Source organism: Embiotoca jacksoni, unplaced genomic scaffold (genome assembly GCF_022577435.1).
Source record: "Embiotoca jacksoni isolate LCO1_2020_lvr unplaced genomic scaffold, fEmbJac1.0.p SCAF_7, whole genome shotgun sequence".
Classification (NCBI taxonomy): domain Eukaryota; kingdom Metazoa; phylum Chordata; class Actinopteri; family Embiotocidae; genus Embiotoca; species Embiotoca jacksoni.
The window spans coordinates 5,548,473-5,574,427 of record NW_027185425.1 but is presented as its reverse complement, the minus strand read 5'-3'; the positions used below and the strand labels follow the sequence as shown (position 1 = coordinate 5,574,427).

Genomic DNA, 25,955 nt, shown 5'->3' with positions numbered 1-25,955 from the left:
CTCAACCTGCCCTCTGCTCCCCCATCCAACCGGCTGCCCTCATCTCTGCCTGATTTCCACCAGTCTGAGGGCATACATCAAAAAACTGCACACATACACAGCTACAAACATACACACACACACACACACACACACACACACACACACACACACACAAACACAGAAAAACTGCCAGTCTGTCCAGCAAAGGGCAAAATTGTACTGATGATAGCACAAATCCCATTTTAGTGTGTTTGCAGAGCGAGGGATTTAGTGATAGCATCAGGCCTTTCTAATCAAGCGACCGAATCATGCATGTCTATGCAGTAATTGGTTTATACAAAACATGACTCAAATAATACAGCGTTGAGGACAAACACGCACTGTCTTATGTGTGCGTCTTTCCAAGTGCAGTAAATTGAGTAAATGAGAGTGGAAATCCACTGAAAGGTTACATTTTATACCATTTTAATGTCATTTTAGCGAAAGTTTAGACAATTTTACTTGCACCAAGAATATCGTTTAGATATTTTGCAGTTGCAGATCAATCTGCACTTTAAGGTGCTCCAGGTATCAATTTTATTTAAATGAGGTTTAAAAACAAGTCATATTGAAGGCCCTCTCTTTGAGAAAGGAAGATAAAACAGCACAGATGTCTGCTGAAATACTTCTATGCTGACTTGTTTGTAAAATTCAAGAAATGACAAGCTCTCTCTGTCGGTTCATAATGGCCGACTTGATCCTCATCATTTCTGACATTATTGTACATGGGCACATGGCAGGTCTATGGCTGGCTGGTTGTCGTATCAGTACAAACCGAAAGTGAGTGCGTGCCTCTGAACGTGTGAGCTCCCGAGTATCTAATCGGGGCGTAAATATTTTAGCCGGGCATCACTGTTGTCATAATGGATGCCTGTCATGCCAACGCTTCCACTTCCCATCAGAGAGTGAGTCAGGTGTCACACATGGCTGGGTATCATTGTAAATTACTCAGCACTGAAATATCCACATTAAACAGTCCACTCTGATATTTATCACTGGCACAGATCCTCTTTGAGTTTCCCCATAAATATACATTATAATTTAAATACAACAAAAATTTTGACATGAAAAAAGACATTATTTACATACTTAATGGTGAAAAATTTATTGAACTTATTGAACCTAAAAGAGGACATAACTGATGATGGGAAAATTAGAAATAGTCCAGGGATCAACACATCCACATTTGAGCCAGGTCCTACATTATCAGTATGCACAGAGCCCTACTGTTGTCCCACAAAGACAAAAATACTTCTCAAATATTTATAAACTCTCATTTACATGTTTCATTAAATGTATATTTTATAGTCTGTTTTCTTTCGATCCCTTTGGTCTAGAAACCTTCAGAAAAAAAAGTCATTTTTTTTTTACACAGCAGAGAATGTTTAACAAAACCAGTTCAACACTTAACGTGTAAACTCTCTAACATTCATTCTCTGCCCGATAAACAGCAGTAAAACTGCAAGTAATGTAAACTTGTTTTCTTCTTAATCTTGCAAATGCAAATTAAATCAAAGATCTCTTTTCCAATCCAAGATATTTAGAATAATAAAGGCACATAAGCAGGAGCTGGCAAGCTAAATTTTCAGAAAATCAAAATAATGCAAAACCAGTTTCACATTCACTTTGTACGCCCTGGCACAAAATTCCTCTTCTTGGTAAAAATAAAGAGCTGCAGTGTCGTGACAAAATAAATTAAAATGAAACACTTCAAAGCTTCTCTAAATCACTGATAAATGAGAACCAACAACCACAAGTTCAACTTCATATCCACATAAAGAGGGGAACATCAAATTTGGCTGTAATCAAAAAAATGAAAGAAAAAAGAAAAATCAAATAAATGCTGCAATAGTTTTTGGACTTTGCTTGGTGCTGTTCTCGTTTCATCACTTATCTTATTCAACATATAAAAATAAAAATAAGATGCAGCACTTTTTTCTTGGTTTTCTTTTTCCAATTCCCCAAAAAAATCTATATCTAACTTGCGTGCATATCAATTTATATCTATTTGTGAAGAAAATAAGAACAAAGTGAAAAACAAACAAACACAAACTGGTTTGGTTGCCAATATTATTTTGGTGAATCAACAAATTAACTAAATGAAACTCTTGGGGGGGATAAAAACTGATCACTAACCTCGATACTTTTTTACTGGCATACCCAGTAAAAGTAGATCATGTGTTAGAGGTCCCCATGGCTACATTACAAAAGAATATCAGAGAACTAATGGTCTAAAAAAACAAAAAACAAAACATACTCAAGATGATGTGACAAAAGGTGTTTCTCAAATGTTTGAGCAAAGTGCTAAAGTGGTTTAGCAGTCATCAATTTCACTATGGCGATCACTTTGTCCTATTGCTTTTTCTGAGCAGCGCTGACGCTTCACAAACTGGTTCCTAGGTGTTCCACACATCTGCTGTCAACTGACAGTTGGGAGTTGGAGGATGAAAAAGTCATTCAAAAACGTAGAAATCAAACGCTTGGGGCTCTAAAACAGGCCGCTGTGTGCGCACAGGCCCAAAATCTACTGAAGAGCTGCTGACAGAAAACTGGTCGGACCTGATCTGATTCTTATCCCTGAAAGAAAACTGGGATGTCATCCACTGGAGTTGGACGGTTCCACTCGACTTGGTGGAACCGGTGTCTGAAATACGTGTTCGCATTTGTTTTAACCTGCTTGGATCGGTCGTTTTCCCACGCGAGGCAGAAAGTCAAATGACAGAAAAGTATTTGACAGTTAAACTTAATGTAATATAGAAGAGTTGGATTTATCTGTTGCTCAACAAACCTATTTGTAAATACCACTTCCATAAAACCCTGTTTTTTGTGTGAGCTGACTGTTATCGGTTTGAATCTACATTACGAACTGCAACATGCACTATGTGTAGCACTAAATAGCAGAGGAAAAGTCACACAACACATTACTGAAGGACTTCACTTTAGGAGGCATGACCTGACAGAGGTAGGTAACAACAACTAAGTCCAAAATAACAAATACAAGTCTAGCTTATAATTAGAGACTCAGAGGGACACATTTATGGAAGGCACAACCACTTTGTGCCAGAAGCTACTACAATTACAGCTCTGAAGAGGAGAAGGTAGGCAAGAAATGTCCTAGAAAACCACCGCTTGTGCTGTATCTTCGACTTGGATTTTAGTCCTTCCCTCCCTGTCTGTTCTTAAGCCGTAGCAGCAAACTTCCAAAGGGCTTCTCGTTCAAACTCCTCCATCTCCTCCTCCAGGGAGTCGTTGTCTTTCTTCCCGTTGTAATCTAAAACGTCCGCCATGTCTTCCAGCATGTCCGCCACATCCTCTGCAAAGTCGCTAAAAAGAACCCGGTCGTGGATAAAAACGCCGTCCTTGAAGAAGTCTGCGGTCAGCTTCCTGATCTTGTCCTTGTTCTTGGATGAAGACCCTTCGAGCTTGCTCAGGTAGCCCTCCAGCAGCTCCTCGAACTCGGACAGCTCCACTGCATAGAGGCCCTCCTTACTGGCGCAGTCGTCCACTGAGGTGCATCCCAGCTGGGGGCGGACGTTGCGTTGGAGCTTCTGCTCCTGGTCTTTCCAGAAGTCGTTTTGGTTGTGCTGGTGTGGCTGGCGGGGCGGCTGATGTTGGTGCTGATGATGAAGGTTGTGGGAGTTTTTGCCAGGCCGGCTGTGCCACGGTTTCTCCTTCCTCCTCTCCTCTCTGTCCGTCCGGCGCTCGTCTTTCTTCCTCTCCCACTCGTCCTGGTCTTTCCTCCAGGCTTCTTTGTGAGAGTTTTGCTTCTGAGACTTCCACTCCTTCTCCTTCTTCTCCTCCTTGTCCCTGCACCCTCCTCCCTCTTTGTTGTGCTTCCATTCTTTCTCTCCTCTCCACTCCTTCTTCTCCTCCTCTTTCTTCCAGTGGTCCCGCTCATTGTTTTTGCCTTCGTTTCCTTTCCATTTGGACTCCTGTGGCTTCTTCTTGCCCCACCTCTCAACTTGTTCAGATAGTTTCAACTGGACCTCCTCCAAGCTATCCCGAACTCGTTTTCCGTCACCTCCATCTTTTTCCATCCCCTGCAGTCTTTTCTTGCTCTCCTCCAAAAGGACCTTCTGCCGCTGGAGTTCTTCCTTCAGCTTTCCTCCTTCATTTGTGTCCTTCCTCCTCTCTGGTCCAGCAGCTTTCTGGTCATTTTGACCATGTTTGTCATCAGGCTGAGAGGATGAAGTAGATGTAGCTGGGAGTACTTCCTGATCGGCTGTGGAGGATTTAAGATATCAAAATTAAAATGATTTGGGATTTACTTATAACAGATATCAGTGCTTTGAGAAATGCATTTTTATATCAAAGTACGTTTCCAGAAGGGATAATCAAAGTTCAGAAACTGTTCCTATTGTGTACCAACAGAGCGCAGCAGAGTGATGGGCATGAGGGGAAGCAATAACCTTCATGAGTGAATATTCCAAGTTACGTCAGTTTATCAACATCAGCACCTGAGTTATAACTGTTTTTCTGAGCACTGTTAACGTGCACGTTTGCGATTTCACAATGCACCTGAAATTTAAGCAAGAGCACACATCAAATTTAAAATTCCTCAAACTCAGGAAATCTGCAACAGAGACCCTTGAAATGCTTCAGAAAGTTGATGGCAATGAAGCAGTGAGCCGGGTGAGGTGCTCCGAGTGGCATTCGCGCTTCAAGGGGAAGAGAATGTCACTATCCAAGACTGAAGAAGGCTTATCAGGTCAGGAGCACAAACAGCTGGGCTTCCTTTGACATTTGCAGGCCTGTGAACCGGGAATTCGCCCCACAAGGTCAGACTGTGAACAAAAGAGTTCAATTGTGACGTTCTGAGATGTCTGAAGGAAAATTTGGTAGAAAACGACCTGAACTTTGGCACGATGGCACTTGGGTTCTCCAACGTGACAACGCGGCCAGCTCGCAGCACTCGCAACGACACAATCATCACTTCCCACCATACTCGCCGAACTTGGCTCCGTGCGACTTCTCTCTTTTCTCCCCGTCACTCACCAAAGGTTCGAGCTCCCCTCTGCTCCGTGCACATCACTGCGCTGCTCTCCTTTGGTGTGCAACAGATACAGTCTGGGAACATTTTGATCACCCTTCATATCTGCACTATCTTCGTAATAAATATTAACTGAAGGTATGTGTAGTGGAACAGATATCATTCAATATTCTCATATTATACCCGTGAGCTGCCTGACTTCAGTCACCCTGGTCCTCAGAGTCTCCAGCTCTTTCTTCAGATCAGGCAGAGATGACAGCTCCTCCTTCAACTTCGCATTTTCTCGTTCCAGATCTGCTTTACCCGTTTTGTCACCACTTGCTGCCACTTCCTTCAGCGCTGAGTCAAGTTCTTCTGCCTGAGACTAAGAAATAAAGCAGAATAGAGACACAATAAAAACCCGAGTCAAATCTGGTGCTGCACAACTTGGCAACAATTCAAATCTTTACTATTGTATTAAAACACACACATAATGGAAGGTTAAAACGGAAATATTAGCATGAATATGACTCCATACTGACCTGTAATTGAGCCTCTAGCTGAATGATTTGCTGGTTTTCCTGGGTCAGTTTATCCAAGAGCTCTTTCATATCCTGTGGATCACCGCTAAGCCAGTCCTGCATTGAAAATCATTGGCACATGAATAGAACACAAATTTTCTTAAATGTTCAATCTTTTTATGTTTGGCATTTTTCTTGAAAGTTTTAACACACGTGTTGTTTAAATACTGTACAGACGCATACTAGACACTGATAATGAGTGAGAGAAGAAAGAGGCGGCGGAAACAGACCTGGCTTTGTTCTCCATCACTGACTTCAGAGGCGTCAAAGTCACCTGTCAGACAAGAAAACAACACCTTCACACAAGTCTTACGAAACACGCATTTATTGACACACAGCTGCCATGCCGTCTGACAACAGCGCAGGATGTTTTTGTTGTGAGGTGCATTCTTTAAACTCAGGCCACTACCTGTACACAGATGCAGATTATTTCATTTAAGTTGAAAGTATGATATATTTTTGCCTCACCGAACACACTGCCTAGAACAAATAATGCTCCCCACAACAAAACCCCTCTAAACAGCCAGCGAGTCCTTGAAAAGTGATAAGGAGTGTTATTGTATAATTCACAATGCATGTCATTTGCCCTTTTTTCTGCTGCCGTTGCGTGACCTGTCGGGCCAGATAAGTGCTTGGACGAGCTATTGAGCATCAGCCGGTGAGTGCAGAAGCTTACACTGCTGTCTTATCTGTAGCACTGGACCTACCATTATCCAGGTCAGAGAGGAAACCTGTTGACACAGTGCAGCTTAGTCAACAAGATCTAAAAACAGACGTCCAACTATTGCTGACAACTGTGAACAAATGTTCTTATCTAATACATGAATACTGTCATTGTCAAATACGTGTGACAACGGAGCTTGCTGACGATATTTAGAAGAAGCTTTTAAAGCTGCCTGATGCAACAGGTGTGAAAAGACGATGTGCGGTGAGCACTAACTTTCTTTCCAAGGTATTTCTAACGTAAACATAAAAGTATTCGGTCATAAATATAATTTTAAATTGTTTTGTAAGTCTTACTGTTACTGTGCAGCACACAGTGATGGTGGGAATAGTTGCGACTCGGACCATAAAAAGCAGAAGCAAGCTGGCAGGCTTCAAGAGACATGAGAGGAACTCACCTGAGAGAAAGAGGGAACCTAAAAAGAGCAGGATCAGAGCACCCACAACGCATTTGTTCACGGAGAGCCATGGCTTTTCCTCCTTCTTCTCAGCCAGCTTGAACTCGACCTCCTCTTCCTCATCTTCCTCATCTGAGGTTCTTGGTCTTGGTGCCTCAAACGAGGACACATTCCTCCTCCTCAGTCCATCGTCGAAGCTGCTTGTGTCACCTAAATCACAACAGCTGGCGGGCTCTATGAGAGGAAGAAATGGAAAGACAACAGGGAGTCGTTACATTTTTAAATGTACTTTTGACAAATTATGATGTTGTGCCCAAACCTAAACCACATGTATTCAACTGTGGATCTGAGTCGCTTCTACAAATCATCTCGACATTTTTGGCGACTAAAATGTCAGATCTGGAGTTATTTCCACATCATAATCATCCACTGGCAGACTTCCTCACACAAAATACCAGAATCGAAGTGAATACATGAACTGCAAAACCCAACAGTGTGTAAACAGCATGCGAAAAATGTCAGACAAAAAGTCAGCGCTGGTTGTGGAAATGGATGACATTTTCTCCCTAAATTACAACAACAGCAATTTCATGCATGGGGGTTTCTTCAATTTCTCAGCGGGGTGTAGTCCTCCCTGTCAAACTGATATATTACTTTCCAGCTGCTAGTATGACACAGATAAGAAACATGTTAACAATTTTTTCTGCAAGAGGACTCATTTTCTTCTTCTATTGACTTAATTACAAAGCACTGTAAAGAACCTACTTTCCTTGAGTCTTCAATACCAGCTGGGAAAAGCTGTTAACCGCCTCAAGGCCTCAGACCCCCCCAGAGGCCTCAAAAGCACCATGTTCATTGTGTGGCGGTTTATGGTAATATGATCAATTGTAACTGTGTTTGGGAATACAAATTACGACAGCACAATAATAATGGACATATTAAGGGCCTTAACGGTCCCATATTGACAAAATTTCCCAAAGATTTCCATTTCTTTTTTTGGATTATAAAGCAGGTTTTGGTGCATAAGTAATGTGAAAGTGTCAAAACCCTCAGTCCACAGAGAAATGAACACAGCGTGTATTCAGCAACTGTGACATTTGGACGTTTGTGATGTCACAAACTCTCACTCATGTCTGCACGGCCCCTGTTTTCGGTTATCTGAAAGAAAAAACTGAGCGGTCACTCTGTCGCAGTGCTAGCAAACTACAAGACTGAAGAAGACCTGAGGTTGGCTTCGAGCAGAGCAAGATGTCAACAACTAGTGGCCAAATTGCCATCAATGAAGGTATATATAAAAAAAAATGTCTCAGGGCAGCAAACAGAAAGTAGAGATCTTTTGTCTCGTTAAATTGTTCCATAAATAAATTGTGTAAGACTCAGAGATTGTATCATATCGTCTATTAGAGCATGATCTTCCAACCTCTTTGATTTGTGACCCCTTAAATAAGCAACCTCTCCTGTAGGATAATCCCATACCTTCTTCGTCCTCTCTCTCGTCTGGCGTCACTGTCTCAGGTGGCTGTGCAGGCTCCCATTCAACAGCAGCCTCCTCCTCTGCCTCAGCTGAACCAACAGTCTCTGGTGCAGGACCTTCATCGGGAAGATGTTCTGTCACCAGGCTCTCTGGGAGTGGGCTTGATGGCTCAGTAATGTCTGGAACAAAACTGCTTTTAGCTCCATCGTGAGACGGAGGATCAGTGGTGGTGAGGGTCTCTGTGGGGATGTTAACCTCAGGCTCAGCACTAAAGACGTGACTCTCCTCAGCAGGACTTGCAGGGATCGGCTCGGTATCCGCAGGTCTGTCCAGCACAGCTTCTGTAGATGCGAGGATTTCGGTCATGGAAGGAAGGGAGCAGGACTCTTCGGGCTCAACTGGGAGGATTTCAACAGCTTGGATATCAAGTGAAGCGCCCAAATCCATGTTGGTGACAAACGGCATTGCACCAAGGTGCTCATTGTCACCGGGGGAGCTTGTTACGATATCGTGGATAACTGGAGGCTGACTCTCCGGGTCGAGGTCTGGAGGATCGAGAGGGTTGGGTGGAAGAGGGCTCATCTGGACCGGACTAGAAGAGATGGGTCCCTCACTGGACTCTGGGGAGGTCTCTTGACACACCTAGTGATAAGAGCAATAAGGATAAAAAGTTATCTGTGAACACATTTACACTCTCATGTAATTTTTTTTTTTTTTTTTTACAATTATCATTGCAATCAAGGTGTATTTTTGTGATAAAGTACAATGATTTTAAGTTCTTTGCCATCTACTTTCCTTGAGACAGTATTAGTTCTCTTTTGTTTAATGACTTTGTTGCTCAGAATGACTTGTGACAATTTCAAGAGAACAGATCTCAACTTCTCAATATATATTGAGCAAAGCCCAAAGCAGTTGCGGTTTTAAATTAGTTACTTTACTGAAAGCGTAACTTTTAATGTTGAGTTTTCTATCTTCCGTGTCTTACTACAAATCATGACACATTTTTTTCCTGTATGCTTCTTAAACATGGAAGCAACATTCTAACTCTAAATGAACATGCTCTTATGAACCTGTACATCTGGAGATTTTGAGTTGGAATTTTTCTGATATATGTTATAGTTACTGATATAGTAATTTCAGTGTGGTATTAGTACTTTTACTCGAGTAAAGTACGAACAATAATTCTCCTATAATTCGGCAATTATAATTCTCCTAGAATAATTTCCATCACTGTGAAGTTGATATTATAGATTGTAAGTGGTATGTGTTAAATAATAATTCATAAGAGGACTTTTGTCGACTTAATAATGATGTTAATTGTGCACCAACCTGATGGCCTTCTTCAGACAGGACAGTCTCTACAGGAATATCACCTGTTTTGAACTCAGCGGCAGCTCCTGAAATAACATTTACGTAATGTTAACACTAAAACATGGCATGCTGACAAGCAATTTTTGGTTTTTATTTAGATTAGACTCTTTTAATCCCACAGTGGGGAAATGTTGTCGTCACAGCAGCATGTACACAGCAAGAACACATTTACAAATACGTATGAAATAAACAAAATAAGATAGATTAAATTATTTTTTTTTTTTTTTTTAAATACACACAAAGAGACCATATACACACAAAAAAACCAAATAAAATAAAATAAAATAAAGATAAATGTAAATATATACAGCTTGGACGATGAATGGAAAGTGACAGGTGCTGTGGAATGAAATGACCAGTGCAACATTATTTTCTTGCGGTGTTGAAAAGAACCGTAACCCCTGGAGAGACATGTTGCCCTGTCGATACCTGCGAGCTCCTCGGAGAGGCTGGGGACGTCGCCCAGGCTCTCAGTGCCGTCGTCCACGGGCCCGACATTCTCAATGGCAGCTTCCTGTGGAGTAAGAAGATCCAATGAGATCAGGCTTCTTACATGCATTTACATTAACACCTAGAGAGCTCTCATTGGTAACACTGACCTTGACATTTACAGTACACCCACGCAGACGAATGCCTGAGCTGGAGATTATACAGTATAATCATCCATTACTGTAAGTGAGTCACAGGGTTTTGTTTTCATTTGTGGCATGCCATTTAGTGGGATTAATTAATGATAAAGTCATAACTAAGTCAAATTTCTCCTATTATAATTTCTGAAATACTTGATATTCAAATTACAGTTTGAATTTAACTTAACAGCCATTATTGTTAGATTTGAATGTTTTACATGTTGACAGATAATTCTCCATTCCTGATATAATGATATTTACTCCAAAGCCATGTTTAGTCTTACCCTCACCAACAAATTGAGCTGGGCAAAATATTAGAAACACCTATCAGAATAACACAACCTGCAGCGTAACATAATTGTGGTTTGTGCAAATATTTGTCTTTCTGTTTAGGCTATGCTGTCAACTTCTTGTCGATTTACTGAAGAGTTTCTGGCTAAAAAGTCAGCGCAAGTTATCACAAATGAGAAGGTCAATGTACAAAAAAAAAAAAAAAAAAAAAAATGGCAACGAGCGTTCTTCCTTGTTAACTTTTGAGAATAAAGCAACCAAACTAATTGAGTATAATTAGTTAAAATAATAGCCAAATTAGTTTTATATAATATATGACGTTTTTTGGAACATTAAAAAAAAAGACAAAGATACACAATAAAAATAAAAATAAAAACAAACATCACTCAAAACCCTAAGAATTATACACAAGGTGGAAATGTGGTAAACATCCATCACAATCACAAATGCCAGTCTTAACACTGACAGACCAGACATACAAAACACAAAGAATAACAGAAAATTGATTCAAAAACGATATGCAAGCCAGCGCCTGCTGAAATGTATATCGTCTAAGAGATGTTTCTCATCCAAACAGGACATTTGATCTGACTGCTCTGCAAACATTCCCCCACGGCTTTATCATTTTAGGAGGTTTGAGGTTGCACATTCAGACTGGACATATCTGACATGAACCTGTAGGATAACGACCCCGTCTCCAAATGATGTCCAGACACACAGGTGGATCTCCAGGCGGAGTGTCCTCCGGTCTTACCTCGGGGGAGAGGAGGGTCCAGCTGTTGGTTGAGGAGCCAGAGCTGCCTGTGCTGTTGCTGTTGTCAGACATCGCCCTCGTCAGGCTCAACTCGGTACAGCACGGAGGCAGATTCAGCTTTACGATACCCTGCACATGACAGAAACGTCATACCTTCATTGAACATGCCTAACGTGCTCTGTAGGGGATTGTCTTGATGTAATAATCTTGAGTGCCTCTCGATTGTTTGTATGCACCGTTCATGAAAGTACACACAAAATGCAGTGTGCCATGCAGTATTTGGAAGGTAATTATGTAAACTGAAATACAACAGGACACAATTATGCAATAACCGTACAGTGTAGGACCTAATACGTGGCGCACACGGTATATATACCAGCTTGGCGTTGATTCAAGTTATGTAACGGTATGGTGGCATCCATAATACACCGCTGCGCAGTTAAACAAAGGGTCCGTTCAGAAAAAAAACCCCACAAAAAAAAAAACCAGGAATCTCCCGATTGTATTCATCACTGCTGCTATCTCATTCAGATCCATCCATCCAGTGAACCTGTGCAGCTCCTATATGACCAAACATGGTCAAACCGCAGCCACGAGCACTTCATTGATCCAGAAACCAGCAAACAAAAGGTCGATACTCACTTGTCGACAACGCTACGCTCCCTACGGCTCTGTTTTGCACAGGCAAGAGGCAAGATTTTTTTTTTTTTTTTTAGGAGCTGTGGTTGTTGTAGCAACCGATTTCAAGTCTCACTCATGATGGTAAACAAAGGATGGTAGGTTGAACGTTCCCACTCCCACTCTTCCGCGTTCTCATTCAGGCCCAGCTGTTAAGCAGGCGCTTCAAACACAGGCTCGGCTCCGTCAAATAAAACCCAGACGAGACGTTTTGTTTTACCCCACCTGCTTACACTTCAGCCGCTCGTTGTTTGCCGCCGTCAAAACGCTTTTCGCTAGTTAACGTCGCTCTTCTCTCCCGGTGAACTTGGGAACTTTGGGAATTCCAAGCTGCGTCACGTCAACCAAGTCGCCTCTCGTCCAATGGGATTTCAGGAAAGGCCAAGGAGCACCCGCCCATGAACCAAAGCCGGACCAATCAGATGGAAGTGTCGTGTAAGGAAAGCGTCGTACGTCCCAGCAAGATTGACGTCCACAGGTGAAAAAGTGGCAGGTGATGGACACAAGCTCCCCTCCTCAGTTTATGATAATACAACTTCATGCGTGAACCTAACTCTCAAGATGCGTGTGTGCAGACACACACACACACCTATATATACAAGAGGGAGAGCCTACGAGGACCAGCCGCTCACTGACACGTCTGCAGAGCTATATTTGACTGTTACCGGGGTGGACATGCTCCTGTTGCTCCAGAGTGGACATTTATTTCATCATCTGACGCCGTCTCCTCTATTATTAGTCTGTTAACTGTTTTGTCCGTGATAGGCCTATTTTACTTTTACACCTCCTGCATATCTGAAATAACACCCCACACCAAACAATATTCAGATGCTTTATAAGTGAAAATAAAGCACTCCTTAAAAAAAGTAAAGGCCTTGTCAGAGAGTTACATAGATCATATATCACTCATTGTGGCTGCTGCTGGATGAAGAACAGCACATTTTAATCAACCGTGTAGAGAGGTTTAAGCTATAATAATGCATTCCAATTAATAAAATGATTATGTGCTATGTATTCTTAATCTGCAGACTTTTTTTTTTTTTTTTATAACTCTCACATATGTGCAGAGGTGTAAAAATAAAGGTGGATTAGCAAAATAAATTGTAATAAAATAATAAAAAAAAAAAAATAAAGACGACCAAATTGTAGTCATTTCCAACTTGTCTTAAATACAGGAATCCTTTCTCCACTATGTGATTACAACAGGCCAGCTGCCTTGAGACAGCTGACTTACAATATTTTAGGTGGAATCTTTTCTTTATTTCATGATATATTTTCTTTGATTTCTCAGCAGATATGTGTTGCTCTTCTAGTATATTGTAGTATCGCTTACTTTGCCACGAAATGTTTGTCTTGTGTTGTATTTTAAAAGCTTGTTTTATTATCTATTGAGTCAAATCGTTATCTTAAAAGTAACTAAAGCTCTCAAATAAATGCAGCCTGGATGAGTAGAAACTACCTCGAAATGCTGTACTCAAACAAATGTACCTACTTTCACATTAGGAGTATCATCAAAAACAATTATTTAGTTAGTAATTAGTACAAAAATGCTGCAAAACGTCGTAAAGCCGTCTGTTTTCAGTGGATGCGAGTACTCTGGAGCGCATACTGGAGCATTACGTCACTTATCTGTCTCTTTGTTGCATAAAAATACCGTTAAATCCACAACGGATTTAAAATACACAAATAACAGCATCACAAGAATCAATCTGCGTCGCTGGTTATGTAATTACATTTAAAGTCTGTCACTGAATTGCATCGCAGGCGTGACTTGAGGATGAATCATCTTTCCGCGGTGCTGGACCAATTAGGAAGCCGGACGGCGTTTACGTCACCTTCCTGCGACAGACGGAACTGACCAATGGCAGGAGGGCTCTTCCGCTGGAGTAGCCAATGGGATGAGGCGAGGTCTATTTGAACGGTGAAAAGCGGGCTTGTAGACATTCGAGAGGGAAACAAAGAGCGAGCGGACATCGAGCCACTTTTGGACGCGAGCAACTTGGATTAGTTTGACGTTTCACATCAGGATACCTTGTCAGTTGTATAAGGTAACTTTATAACTTCGGTGCTCGTGTCGCATAACAGCAGGGATGTCAATTTCGGCGTTTACATTTACACAACTTGTCGAAATTAACGACAGTTCTCGGCTAACGTGAACGACGTTAGCTTAGCAACACTAGTTTAGCAATACAAACTTAAACTTCCTGTTTGTCCAATATTTCGTGAATTTGCCTGGTTTTAATTTTGAATGTTAACTAATGTTTAAAATCTCTCCCTCAAGCTTCCGACATGTCTCACAAACAGATCTACTACTCTGATAAATATGATGATGACAAATACGAGTACAGGTGGGTGTAATTCATGGACGACATGCACTTTAACTTTGGCAGTGTATCAGCTTTATTAAATAACATGTGGATACCTCCTGACCGCATCCTCTCTTTAACCCCTACAGGCATGTAATGCTACCCAAAGACATTGCAAAGCGTGTACCCAAGACCCATTTGATGTCAGAGACCGAGTGGAGGAACCTCGGGGTGCAGCAAAGCCAGGGATGGGTGCATTACATGATCCACCAGCCAGGTATCTAGATCTCAGCTCGGGTTTAATGTTTTTCAACAACTAATCTGGAAAAATACTAGTAGTAAACAAAGAGTCTTGTCCCGAATATTGTTTGTTGTTTGAGCACGTCTTGTGTTGCATAAATAACTTGTGACTCACTGGAGACCGTCAGAATAAAAAAACGAGAGATCTGATGAGTACATGAGCATTAAATTTGAAAACAACCTGTCGCTGTAGATGTTTGCCTTACTTTCACTTTATGTATCACCAGGCTGGTCCCACAATAAATAAGCACCAGACAATGGTTATGATCAAATGTGGAAAATGTGATTCTAATCTTGACAACAATGTTAACACAACCTTTATAAACTACTGGAAAATTCTGATTTTATTGTATTAGATATTTGATTTGCCTGTAGGCCCTCTAAACTAACTCTATATCACCAACGGTGGTTGAGCAGGCACACGCACCTTTTCGAGCACGACATGGACCACGACTATCAATTGGATTCACTATGGTTTATCAGTTATTTACATTTATTGACTGATTGACTTCCTCCGTGTTGTCTAACCAACAGTTCAAAACTCAAGTTTACTAAACGCTCAATGATATAAGAGCAGCAAACCCTTCCTGCTTTTTCCCCCACATTGTCTAATCAAATAGTTCTTAATAAATCACTTAACCTTATAATTATAAAAAAAAGTACTTGCTCTCTTTAGAGCAAGTGACTGGTTAATTGTTTCATATCTAGAACACTGTATTTGCCTGTAACTTAACTTGGCAACTGCAATGATTTAGTTAATTGACATGGAAAGCCCTTTTTTTTTTTTATAATCATACACCCGTTGGCCCTCTTTTGTGTTATGAAAATAAAAGATAAAAACTGCCTTTACAATTACAGAGGGTGTCTAATTTTACATGGCTTAATGTATGACCTTTCAAGTGGTGCTGCTGATGATTGGCCAACGCTGCAATAGATTTGGTGGCATATGGAGAATAGGTGTCAAACCCAGTCACACCCTCCATTTAAAAAAAATGATAGCACGGGAGCCACAGGAGTCAAGTTTCCCCATAAGAGTCAAAACATGACGATTGTTTTAGTATGATTATTTCCACTTAATATTCTGTCCTTTTCTTCTTTCGCCTTCCAGAGCCGCACATCTTGCTCTTCCGGCGTCCTCTGCCCAGCCCAAAAGCATAAGGGAGATTCTCTGGGTCCTTGGAAGATCAGTTGTACCTACGTGCCACAGATCCACTCATCACAACATGCAGGTTACAGAGCTCTTTGTGTGGTAGGTGACTTGTGATTCGGGCTGATTCCCTTGGACCTTGAGAAGGACTATCACACTTATGAACAGTGGTTGTGGAATGTGTTGAAGAAAAAAAAAAAAGCTCACCCTTCACTTGGGGAAAAGACTTCTGCATGTGTTAACAGGGACACACCATCTGCCACAAACATTCAAATCATCTTAAACTGTCCTCCTGACTTAACCCGTCTGTCCGACCTTGCTGAAACTGCTTGGATATTCCAGCTTTTTAGAGTGATTGATATAAGATGTTGGGCGTGAAACTTGATCAAATATAGGATTTTATTCTAACAAAGTACATTCTGGGTCAAGCTCGGGTCAGAACACAACCCGGACAGAATAGTTGGATCCTAAATTATGTTAGACTCTGAAACATCGATCTGCGGTTTTAAGTGACATGTTGCTGCTTGGTTTAAATGACACTGTAAATTGGCATTTAACAATTTATTTTTTCTTTTTCTTTTTCTTTCATGTGCATAAAAATCCGCATCCGAGTCAAAGAAAGTGGTTTTGATCCTGTTCTAATATGAGCATATTATATTAGTTTTGGCCTGCTTTAAGACAAAATCTCTCTGATGGGTCTGATTGTACCAGTGAGCTGCTCAGTATTTATGTGTTGCCCTTTCTGAAATAAATGTAAACTTATTGTGGACTTGTGTTTTGGCAGTACACAGAGCCACTTTACATTGACATGGAAATCGAAGTAAAAAAAAAAAATAGGTGGTAGACACTTTTGGAATAAACCCGGACCATTGTATCAGAAGTTGGAGGACCAAATGTTTTGGTATTGAATGAGTTAAGGAACTTTGTTTTCAATGTCATGTTTCTTCTGAATACTTTCACCCACTTGAACATGTTTGTTTACAGCCTGTCCCTCTTTTCTATCACATATTGAGCTGCTCTGTCTTCACCGAGGCAAAACGTTGCCTCGAATGCGTTTTTGGTGCCTTTTTGTGAAATATTCATTTGACAGAATTAGTTTTTATGATTACTCGTGTAGTTATGAAGATTTTCTGCCTTTAAAAATTATTAAAGAAAAAAAAAATCAGTATTGGCAAAGTCCTGATGCATCTTCATGGAACCACTGAAATTGTATTGACTGACATCCCTGTAGTTTTATTTTGAGATGGGCTTTGGTAATTTTCATATTTCCCTTGGAATATTATATTAATACAGATTAAGTGGGGAGTTGGTGATACCCTTTTTTTTTTGTATTGAAACTCCAGCTTACATTTCTTTTGTTGATTAATCCAAGCATTGATTGACAGAAAATTATTTGATTGTTTTGAGTAATTTTATGTCATGAAAATGCTAAAATTCGCTGCTGCCAGCTTCTTAAATGTGAATATTTTCTGGCTCTTTTAGTTCTCCGTTATAATAAACTGAATATCTTTTAGTTGTGAATTACAGGTCAGAACAAAGTATGTCATTTTATCTGCACTTTGGGCTGTGGTAAAGAACTTCTGACATTTTAAAGAGTTGCTTGATTGAGAAAATTACCAAAATTAATCAATGGAAATGTTATTTACTGCCCTAAATCTAAACAATCGGTGCTTTCAAATCTGACATAAAATAACTGGAAAACTACATCAGTCTTATTTAAAAACACCCAGTCCACAAAACACCACAAAATATCTCCATGAAGGAAATGTTGCCCACACTTTAAATCAGCCCCTCTCGGTTTTATCTTCTTCCCAACTGCCTGTTTTCAAGTGAGTAGATCACACTAACACAAGTGACCCGCACAGGATGATGCAGGACACAAAGTTAACACCATATAATCATGATAATGTCGTGGAGCTGCTGTGCAAGTTGAATGAATCATACTGTCACACATGCCATGAGATGCCTTTAAAAAAATAATTTTATTCTCTTCGTATGTGTATACGTTTTAATTTAATTTTGTTTCTTTTTAATCTGTGAAAGGGGCTCGCTCATCTTGGAAATTCAACCAGGCGTGATTCCTATGCTTTCAAATGTTTTAAACTTGCTTCAAACACGCTGGCTTTACAAATGCAGTGTTTGGCGTTACAGTTCGTACTTCATGTTTCTGTGTGTATTCCCCTCTTTCTTTCTTTCTTTCTGGCTAGACCAACCATTGATGATGCCATAAAATAAATCTACTGTAAAGTCTAGTTTTGGCTTATAACGTACAGTTCTTTTTTTTTTTTGGACTCGATGTACTTTCCAGCCTGACCTGAGAAATGAACAGCGGCTCGTTCGCACCGCTACGACTCACCATGTGTGACACGAATTAGTGTGAAGCAAAACTGCTGTAGATTTGGCACGTGTGCGATAATAATCAGGTGGCGGGGTACATCGCCTTACCTGTCGCAGTTTAATGTGACGAGCCCTGCTCGATAAAGGTGTGATCCGACAAAATGGACTGCCAGACAGCCGACCTAACAAAGGTGTGATATTATGGTGCTCAGTCGGTGTTCATCCAGTGCCACCGTGATGCGGCATCTGTTTGTCTGGCATTGTGACTAGACTCTTGTTTGTCTTATTAGTTGCATGTAATCAGCCTCCAGTTTCTCCCCTTCCATGTGTAATGTGGGTCTCGTCTAGCGGGAGCTGTCTCTGTCAGCGTAATGGACAAAATGTTTTGCTGAGCGGGCATGTCGTTATGATGGTGTACGTGCCTAAAGGGAGAGGCAGGCGCAGCATCTGTCACACATTTAGCAGTTATACCCGTGTGTGTAAAAGGTGAGTGGATTATTGCTGCACAGGGGTTTTAACAAATAGGCAATAACAAAGTTTAAATGAGGCTGGATAATTTGGAGGAAATATTATGCTGGCTATCCGAGTTAACTTTAGATGCAGCAATTGCTTAGTGAGAGCGCAAAGGCCTCCACTGAGAGATGTGCATTACTATCATTATAGATGCACATGGTAAACGATAACAAATTACACCTTGTACAACATGAATATAAAGTTTACTGATGCATTAATATTTCATGAAAGGCAATCTGGTGATTTCTTTTTAATTTGGTTTGTAAATTATTCGATTTTTAGAGCCCAGATACATTTTCAATTAAATATAGTTGAATAAATACTGTCATTAAAGACCGAGAGTCATAAAATATTTACATTTAGGAAGTTGGAGTCAATGAATTGAAATATTTACCCTTGTTGGTCTCTAAATTTGTGGACTTCAATTTGTTTCAGGTCTAGTTACAGCATTTTGGGAGTTGGTGTCACTGATTAATGTAGTTTAAATCGCTTCAGCTTCAACACCTCCAGGTTGTCACATAAAATATGATGTGAAAACCCAAGCTGGAAGGTGCCATGTTCACTGAACTCGAAGCTGGAGGAGGCTGCTGAGAGAAAAGGTGACACTCTACTTAAGTTTGCGGAGTGTAGATCAGCATGATATAAAATAGAGATACCTGTTAATCTGTCACTTCACAGCGTCCTGCCATTGGGACATAAGCAATAGGTCGTCCTTTTATGTGATAGTACTATGAAGTTATATAAATATCAATATGCATTTGACTAAGAGGATACAGCTGAAACTGTTATAATATATATCTATCTTTTAAATAGTCTTGCAGTCCAATAGTGTAATAAATTCTTTGTTGAACACAAGTATAGCAATTAAAGATTATGATGTTATTTTCATTTAGGTGGTCCAATTCAAGTTGGTGGCTGTTTTTTTTTCCCGTTTTTTCTGTGAACATAGAAAATGTCAATTAATGTTGTCTGCTATTGTATCCAGTTGCTAAAAGCTGAATTGTTTTAGTTATGACGTTAGACCAAATGAAATCCATTCACTGAGTAGCAAATGCAAAATAATACAGTAGTATGATAATACTATACCCACCATCACCCCATAAAAACGTTTCTGCTGCCATCCACAGTTTCACCCTTTGGTCTGTGGAGGGCAGTACAACACAACTGCAAGAAATGAGCTCATTTCCATTAAGTCAACTGGCTTTGTGCTTGCATGCTGCATTGAACACAAAAAGGAAACAGAAACGGTCACATTTGGACTTAATCCTCATCTTCTGTTTGTCTGCTTCATATTTGTAAAACCGTCTCTGTAATTAGGCAACACTTTGATTGGGGGGAAAAAAAAACCACACTAACAAAGGTGTTAGTCTGTGTCCCAGATGCATACAGACAGAACAACAGTGGGTGCACACGGCTCGTGGTGACAGTCACACGCTGTCGGTAGTAACTACGCAACTTTAGGAAGTCACGGGTAATGGAGGGAAGAAAATGTTTTTGTGAATCACAGGGAGATTTCTGACAATTTCTGGAAAATGTTGCCGAGGTAATCACAAGTCTGTGATGGTCAGCAATCTGAGCCTCCTGCTGAGATTCAGAGATGTGTAAAGTGGGCAGAATAAGACGTTTTGATGCTTTAAGGTGGGGAAATATAAAAAGCTTGAGCCGGTGCCAGTGGAATCTGTGATTCAGGCTGAAAATTGGCTCCTGCTGGAAACTTTGAGGTGAATAATAACCTAAACTATATAATGGGGAACCAGTTTATCAGGCAGATGACCTTTTGCTGAAACCTGTCAGCATTGTATTATATTATTAATACAATTGCTTATTTTCAAAGGAGAGTTTTAGTGGTGTTGAGAGATTATTTCATTTTAATTTAAAGTCTAGGACGCAAACACTGATTGGTTGAAATTAAAGCTGCAACCAACAATTGTTTGCATTATTGAATAAGATTTGGAGTTTTATCTCAAATAATGGATTAATCATTAATGAAATGTCAGAAAATAGTGCCTGTTTTTCTCCGACCAACATCTAAAACCCAAAATATGTCATGCTCTTTGAAGTAAGGCCAAGAAAAGCAGCATGTATACCAATTTCAGTAGCTGGAGATGGAGAGATGTTTTTTTTTTTTAATTATTATTGTTATTGAAAAATAGCTTAGTTGATGATCAAAGAAGTTGTAGATTAATGTTTTGATGATCAACTAATCTTTTAATTGGCAAATTGATTTCGCCTAATTTGAAATTTCTGGTCATGTTATGCAGAAAAATGGTCTAAAGATTGTTGATGCTGCCTCTCAATATGACTTTTCACACTCAAAATATTAGAAAGATAAAATAATTTGGCATCATCTGTCATGGCCTCCTGGAAGTTCACAATAAAACAAAACAAGGAAACGACAACAGGATTCCTTCCCATGTTTGCCAAGAAAATTGACCAACTACCAAAGAACATGATTGAACATGACGAAGAAATTAAATGTGACTATTGCATATGTACAAAACAGCCATTGGCTGATAAGCTGCATTTTTGTTTTCATTTATAGTTATTAGGTTCTCTTTTGCAGATGAGAAACGCAACCTAAAGTTTTTACAAACAAGACCATAAATTCTTAGGATCTCTTTAGCCTTTGTAGATTGAGACAGCATTTGTTTCCTAATAACTTCAAATTTTCTTCGTGTCCTTTAAATCTTATTCTGCAGTTTGAATAAGTTTCGCTAACCTGAAACTTGACCGCCTTAGAGGTCTGAAATTATTGTTCATCAGTCAGATTCATTCAATGGGCCAAACAATCCAACCCCTTTTTAAACTGCTTTTGGGTTATTTACCCAAATTAAAATATGGTATGATTATAAACTGTTATGATCTACTTAAGTTAATTTTGAGCTTTCATGTCTCTTTGTGTCTGTTAATAATGTCTTGCCTTCTGTGTTTTTAATGTCGTATGCACATCAATTTGTACAACCAACAAAAAAATCTGTTACAATTTTAAGTGAAATCTTGAGCTTATTGTTCATAACACTGGGTAAATATTAGCATAATTTAATTTTTCTTGTTGTTGCTGTTGGGTTATTCACACAAACACGGTGTCCAAACAACCGATGACTACTAATTAAAGATAATCCAGTACTGTGTCAGTGCTGTCTTGACCCAATCTACATTTTTAATCCAGAGATTATTTGAAAATGAATCATTTAAAACCCAGCAAAAATCCTGCTTTATCTGACCTCCACTGGTTTAATTGCTCATTTTGCTGTAACATTGCACAGGAGTGCTCCACGGCCCAAACCCAACACAGTGATGCTTACAGGTGCAACAGAACACCTGTCCACACCCATCCGTACCTGTCAGGGATGCTGGGTGTGGTCAGTGGTAAAACCTTCACCTAGAGAGGGCAGTGAAACACAATTTTTCTGTTACTCGTCACTGATTTAAAAACAAACAAAAAAAACATGACATTCATTTTATACAAAAACAGTTATAGCTATAGTTTTGTCTAGTATTGTAAGTTCAAGGTTACAACATCCAATTATGAACATTTACACAACATGGCAAAACGGTTTGGTTCTGTATGACTCTTCTAGGCTGCTGCTATGAACTAACATTGCACCTCCATTCAGTAAGGAGAACTTCCTGAACAGCTCCAAACTGTTATTAAGTTCAGCAGATATATGAATAATTTAAAGTAAAATGAAAATCAGTGAGAGGAAAGTGTGAATGTGGATGACCGGGTGTGAAGATGTGCTGTGTTAAGGACGAGAGGAGGGACATTTTACACTGAAAAAAAGAGGTGAGACACAAAGAGACAGCCAAACTGAACAGGAGCTGGTAAAGGAGGGAGAGAGGTGAATAAGAAAAGAAATACAAAAAGGGAGATCAGAAAAAGTGGGAGAGATGAGAAAGAAGGTCAGACGGGGAGATGAAAATTGCCCTGGCGAGAAGGGATATTTATGTCTGAGTGTCGCCAGCGCAGTGGGACACCACCTAAAAAGAAGCCAAGTTTGATACAGAGTGCGAGAGATAAGAGAGATAATGTTTGAAAAACGGCTGATGGAACAAAGAGCCCAAAATTGCTCCATTAGACTGTCCAGAGAATCATAGTCTAAAAGTGAATTTTAGAACGGCACGAAATAATTTATCAGACTAATCTATCAAAGTATACACAAAAAAAAAAAAAAATCACTCAGTTGCGAGTCATTCTAAGGGTAATATTCTGTGAAACAACAAACTGTCTGTGATAAATTAATCTTTGAATAATACATTTCAGAAAATGTATAATTTAGTTAATAGGATTTACCGATTGCCTCAGACTGATACTGTCAAGGAAAATGAAAATATGAAATGATCGCCTCACGCCCTAAGACACTTGACAAGAGACCTTCAGGCTAGAAGGGCAATTTTGGCCAAATGAGCGTCATATATTAAAATTAAAGATCCTGGTGGGATTTGTTCAGCGCCAGAGGCACGTGGCTGAGCACATTATGAGACAAAAAGAAATGGAAAATAACTTATTTTTGGTTTTAATACAATATATGAAACACCCCACTGTGTGTTCCTTGCATGCCATGGTCCTCCCCACCCGCACCTCACAGTATAAAAGTAAAAAAGTGAACATCACTCACTTTGACAGCTTCTTGGCTCGCCTGCAGAGTTTCACACAACCTTGTCACACTTTGCTCTAACATTTGAAAACACACTGTATTTCAGATCCCTTTGAAGACATTATGTTGTAGAAGGACAATGGTTCTCAATGGGCAGGTCACGCCCCAAAAGTAGGTTATGAATGTTTGTGGGAAGAAAAATGTTGAGGGGACAAAAACATTCAAACATTTATTTTTAAGTCTGCAGATTTTCTACTGCTGAGCCTTTTATTTTGAAGGACACATTGCCCACGACGCAGTAAACGTGCAGTCGCCGTTTGCTGCTGCTTGCCACGACAATAAAGACAAAAACAAACATCACATCACTAGTTACCTCTCATTCCACCATTAAACAAGTTTAGGATTAGATACGTTTGCCTTTTTTTACTTAATTCAAGATTAGTTTGCCTTTTTATTTAATATTTTTATAGAGTTTAATGTGGATTCAAAAAACTTGATTGGCTAAAAAAATTCAAAACATTTGGGTTGCAACTGAATCCCTTAAGAAAAATGTGGGTCCTGTAGTTGAGAACCACCACATTAGGATATTCAAAATTGAGTCACCAACCACATTACAATGTTCTTACACTTTATTAAATAACAGTCCAAATGTCACAGCAATGTTTCAATAAGTGTAGGACAAACTACATGATCTAAAATACTCATACATTCAGTCCAGTGTTTAACAGTTCCAGTTTTACTGAGAATTAGTGCTGCAAGACTTAATGAGGACATGAATTAAGAATCCAAGGAGCCATGTTAAACATCCCATTATTGTTATTGAACCGCGGAAGAGTCATAAAAGAAGGCGAGGAAGAGATAACCACATAAACCGAGACTTGTGAGGAAAGTCAGTGACACTTATGTGATCTGAAACAGTACTATGGTATCATTTATGTAATGTTTACAGTACCAAACTTTGCCATTTACAACATGATTCACAGTGACGGAGAGAGCTGACTTCATCCAACATCACCTTTTTTCTAGCATTGCCACAACTGTCCGTATCGCTTCATCTTCAGCTCGCTGACACTGTTGGAACTATTATATATAATATTTATACTGTATATTTTGAAAAAGATGCTTGACTTCAGAATCATTGCGCTTAACAACTGGTCGCTGTTTGTTTCGTCCCTGATAGTGGCTCAGTGAACCTTCATACAAACAGTGTTTCCAGACTAGTGAGCAATAGGCAGGCGGAGGTAGGCAAGTATAATGCTCTACAATGTTCACCAGCTCGTCTCTGACTTCGTGTATGTGCTGTTTAGTCCTGTGAATGTACTATATTCAGCCTGAACTCTAAAATTAGTTGGGTGACCAACTGGAGGTTCAAATCTTGCTCAGTCTTGTCTTTTTTTTCACTGAACCTTGTTCAAAGCATCGTCAGTAAACGAGAAAGAATTTGGCCAAGATCTCAAATGAGTTCATCCACTTAAGTGCAAGTGAAACATTACTGCAAGAGGTTAAAGCCTGTACACCAACTGATCCACTTCCACCAATCACTCCTGTTGATAAAAAAGTCCTCTAATGGACTGGTCAGGCATTGATCTGGTCTGTGACGCAACCAGGGAACCTCTGGTGGTACAGATTTTAAGAAGTTTGGTCCTGGGCACGTTGCAGCTTAGTTGTATTGATCTAAGCTGGCAGACTCTGTTCATTGGACTTCATGGTGTGTTTGTGTAGGTGTTGTTCTATGAATTGGGCTATTGAAAAAGATAATGAAATTGGCAGCGAGAGTTCCTACATGAGCTGGCCTTTTGGGATTGCTAGTGGCACACTGCGTCCTATAGCAGAAAAATCAGTAATGTCTGTCGATATGAGCAGCAGGGGTCAAACCGCCTGTCCTTAAAATGCGGCACTGTAAACACACGACACAGCATTTCAGGGTCTCTTGGTTTCCTCTCCATCATTCCTCAGAGGTATTATCCAGCAATATTTTTGGATTATGTCCTGAGACTCTATTCAAAGGGAAAAGACTCACAATGAAATCAGCCTTAAACACTGTGGCACTGGCTCATGTATTTTCAAGAGCTCTTTGTGAAAGGTCGGTTATAAATCAATTTTAGGTTCGACTGAGCGCTTAATCTTGATTTTCAACCTTGGCAGATCCTTTAGGGGTCTTTTAAACATTAGTATATTTCTTGCACTGGCAAGCGGCGGTCGAAGCGTCTGACTGCTCTCTTTATGTAGAACAAGGCGACTCAATCTGAGGTGATTCAATGACTCGCTCATATAAATGAGGCATATTAAACCGCACCTGTTGATGGGGGGGTAGAGAGCAAATGGAGTGCATGTGCGTATGCATGGCATATTGATCTGGCTGGAGGAGAGCTAGAGAGGATTTCCACATGGCCGTGATGTGTGAGATGCTGTCTGGACTTGGAGACTGCACTATTGATCAGCACGTCGAGTTTTAAGTAGCCTCTCCATTCGGGGCCCTTGGCAGTAACCATTTCCAAAATGACAGTAATCAATGGAAATGGTTAAATGACCCTACACAACTCAAATGTTATGAATTGCCTTGGCACTGTAGATTTATTACTTTGCGGCTTATGGAGCACTGTCTGATTTATTGACCACTCGTGAGACTACTTATCCTCCCTCAGGATAGACATTGTGTCAAACTAGCGCATAGTGTCAAAGAACTATAGCTACAGTGAGTCGGTGAATGTTTACTTCCCATGCTGCTGCAAAAGACCCTCTTTGCATGATAGATAGGCAATAGATGAGCAAATTTTACCCCTTTGCACTTCTCACTGCTTGTAATCCAAACACATTTGAGTGTGATGGTTGTCAAATGGTTGCGGGTAATCAGACAGGAAAAAA

The 25,955-nt window shown here is 40.1% G+C and overlaps 2 protein-coding genes across 5 annotated transcripts; one reads left to right on the top strand and one right to left on the bottom strand.

Moving 5' to 3' along the window:
* Nucleotides 1–1,110: 1,110 nt before the first annotated feature.
* Nucleotides 1,111–12,275, bottom strand: pbxip1a (pre-B-cell leukemia homeobox interacting protein 1a). 4 transcript variants are annotated; one of them, XM_069176036.1, is made up of 10 exons: nucleotides 12,115–12,275; nucleotides 11,212–11,340; nucleotides 9,967–10,051; nucleotides 9,496–9,563; nucleotides 8,169–8,808; nucleotides 6,693–6,926; nucleotides 5,802–5,845; nucleotides 5,533–5,628; nucleotides 5,195–5,375; nucleotides 1,111–4,243 (listed from the first exon to the last, which is right to left on the bottom strand). In XM_069176036.1, exons 2-10 carry the CDS (start codon nucleotides 11,281–11,283, stop codon nucleotides 3,201–3,203), a joined length of 2,463 nt encoding a protein of 820 aa, XP_069032137.1. In that variant the 5' UTR covers nucleotides 11,284–11,340; nucleotides 12,115–12,275; the 3' UTR covers nucleotides 1,111–3,200. The 4 variants fall into 4 exon arrangements, with proteins under 4 accessions (XP_069032137.1, XP_069032140.1, XP_069032138.1 ...); XM_069176039.1 differs by having other exon boundaries at nucleotides 12,123–12,275; XM_069176037.1 differs by lacking the exon at nucleotides 12,115–12,275 and adding an exon at nucleotides 11,854–12,083.
* Nucleotides 12,276–13,845: 1,570 nt separating this feature from the next.
* On the top strand, nucleotides 13,846–17,894 carry cks1b (CDC28 protein kinase regulatory subunit 1B). Its single transcript, XM_069176189.1, has 4 exons — nucleotides 13,846–13,937; nucleotides 14,171–14,237; nucleotides 14,345–14,472; nucleotides 15,604–17,894. Exons 2-4 carry the CDS (start codon nucleotides 14,179–14,181, stop codon nucleotides 15,651–15,653), a joined length of 237 nt encoding a protein of 78 aa, XP_069032290.1. The 5' UTR covers nucleotides 13,846–13,937; nucleotides 14,171–14,178; the 3' UTR covers nucleotides 15,654–17,894.
* Nucleotides 17,895–25,955: the final 8,061 nt, after the last annotated feature.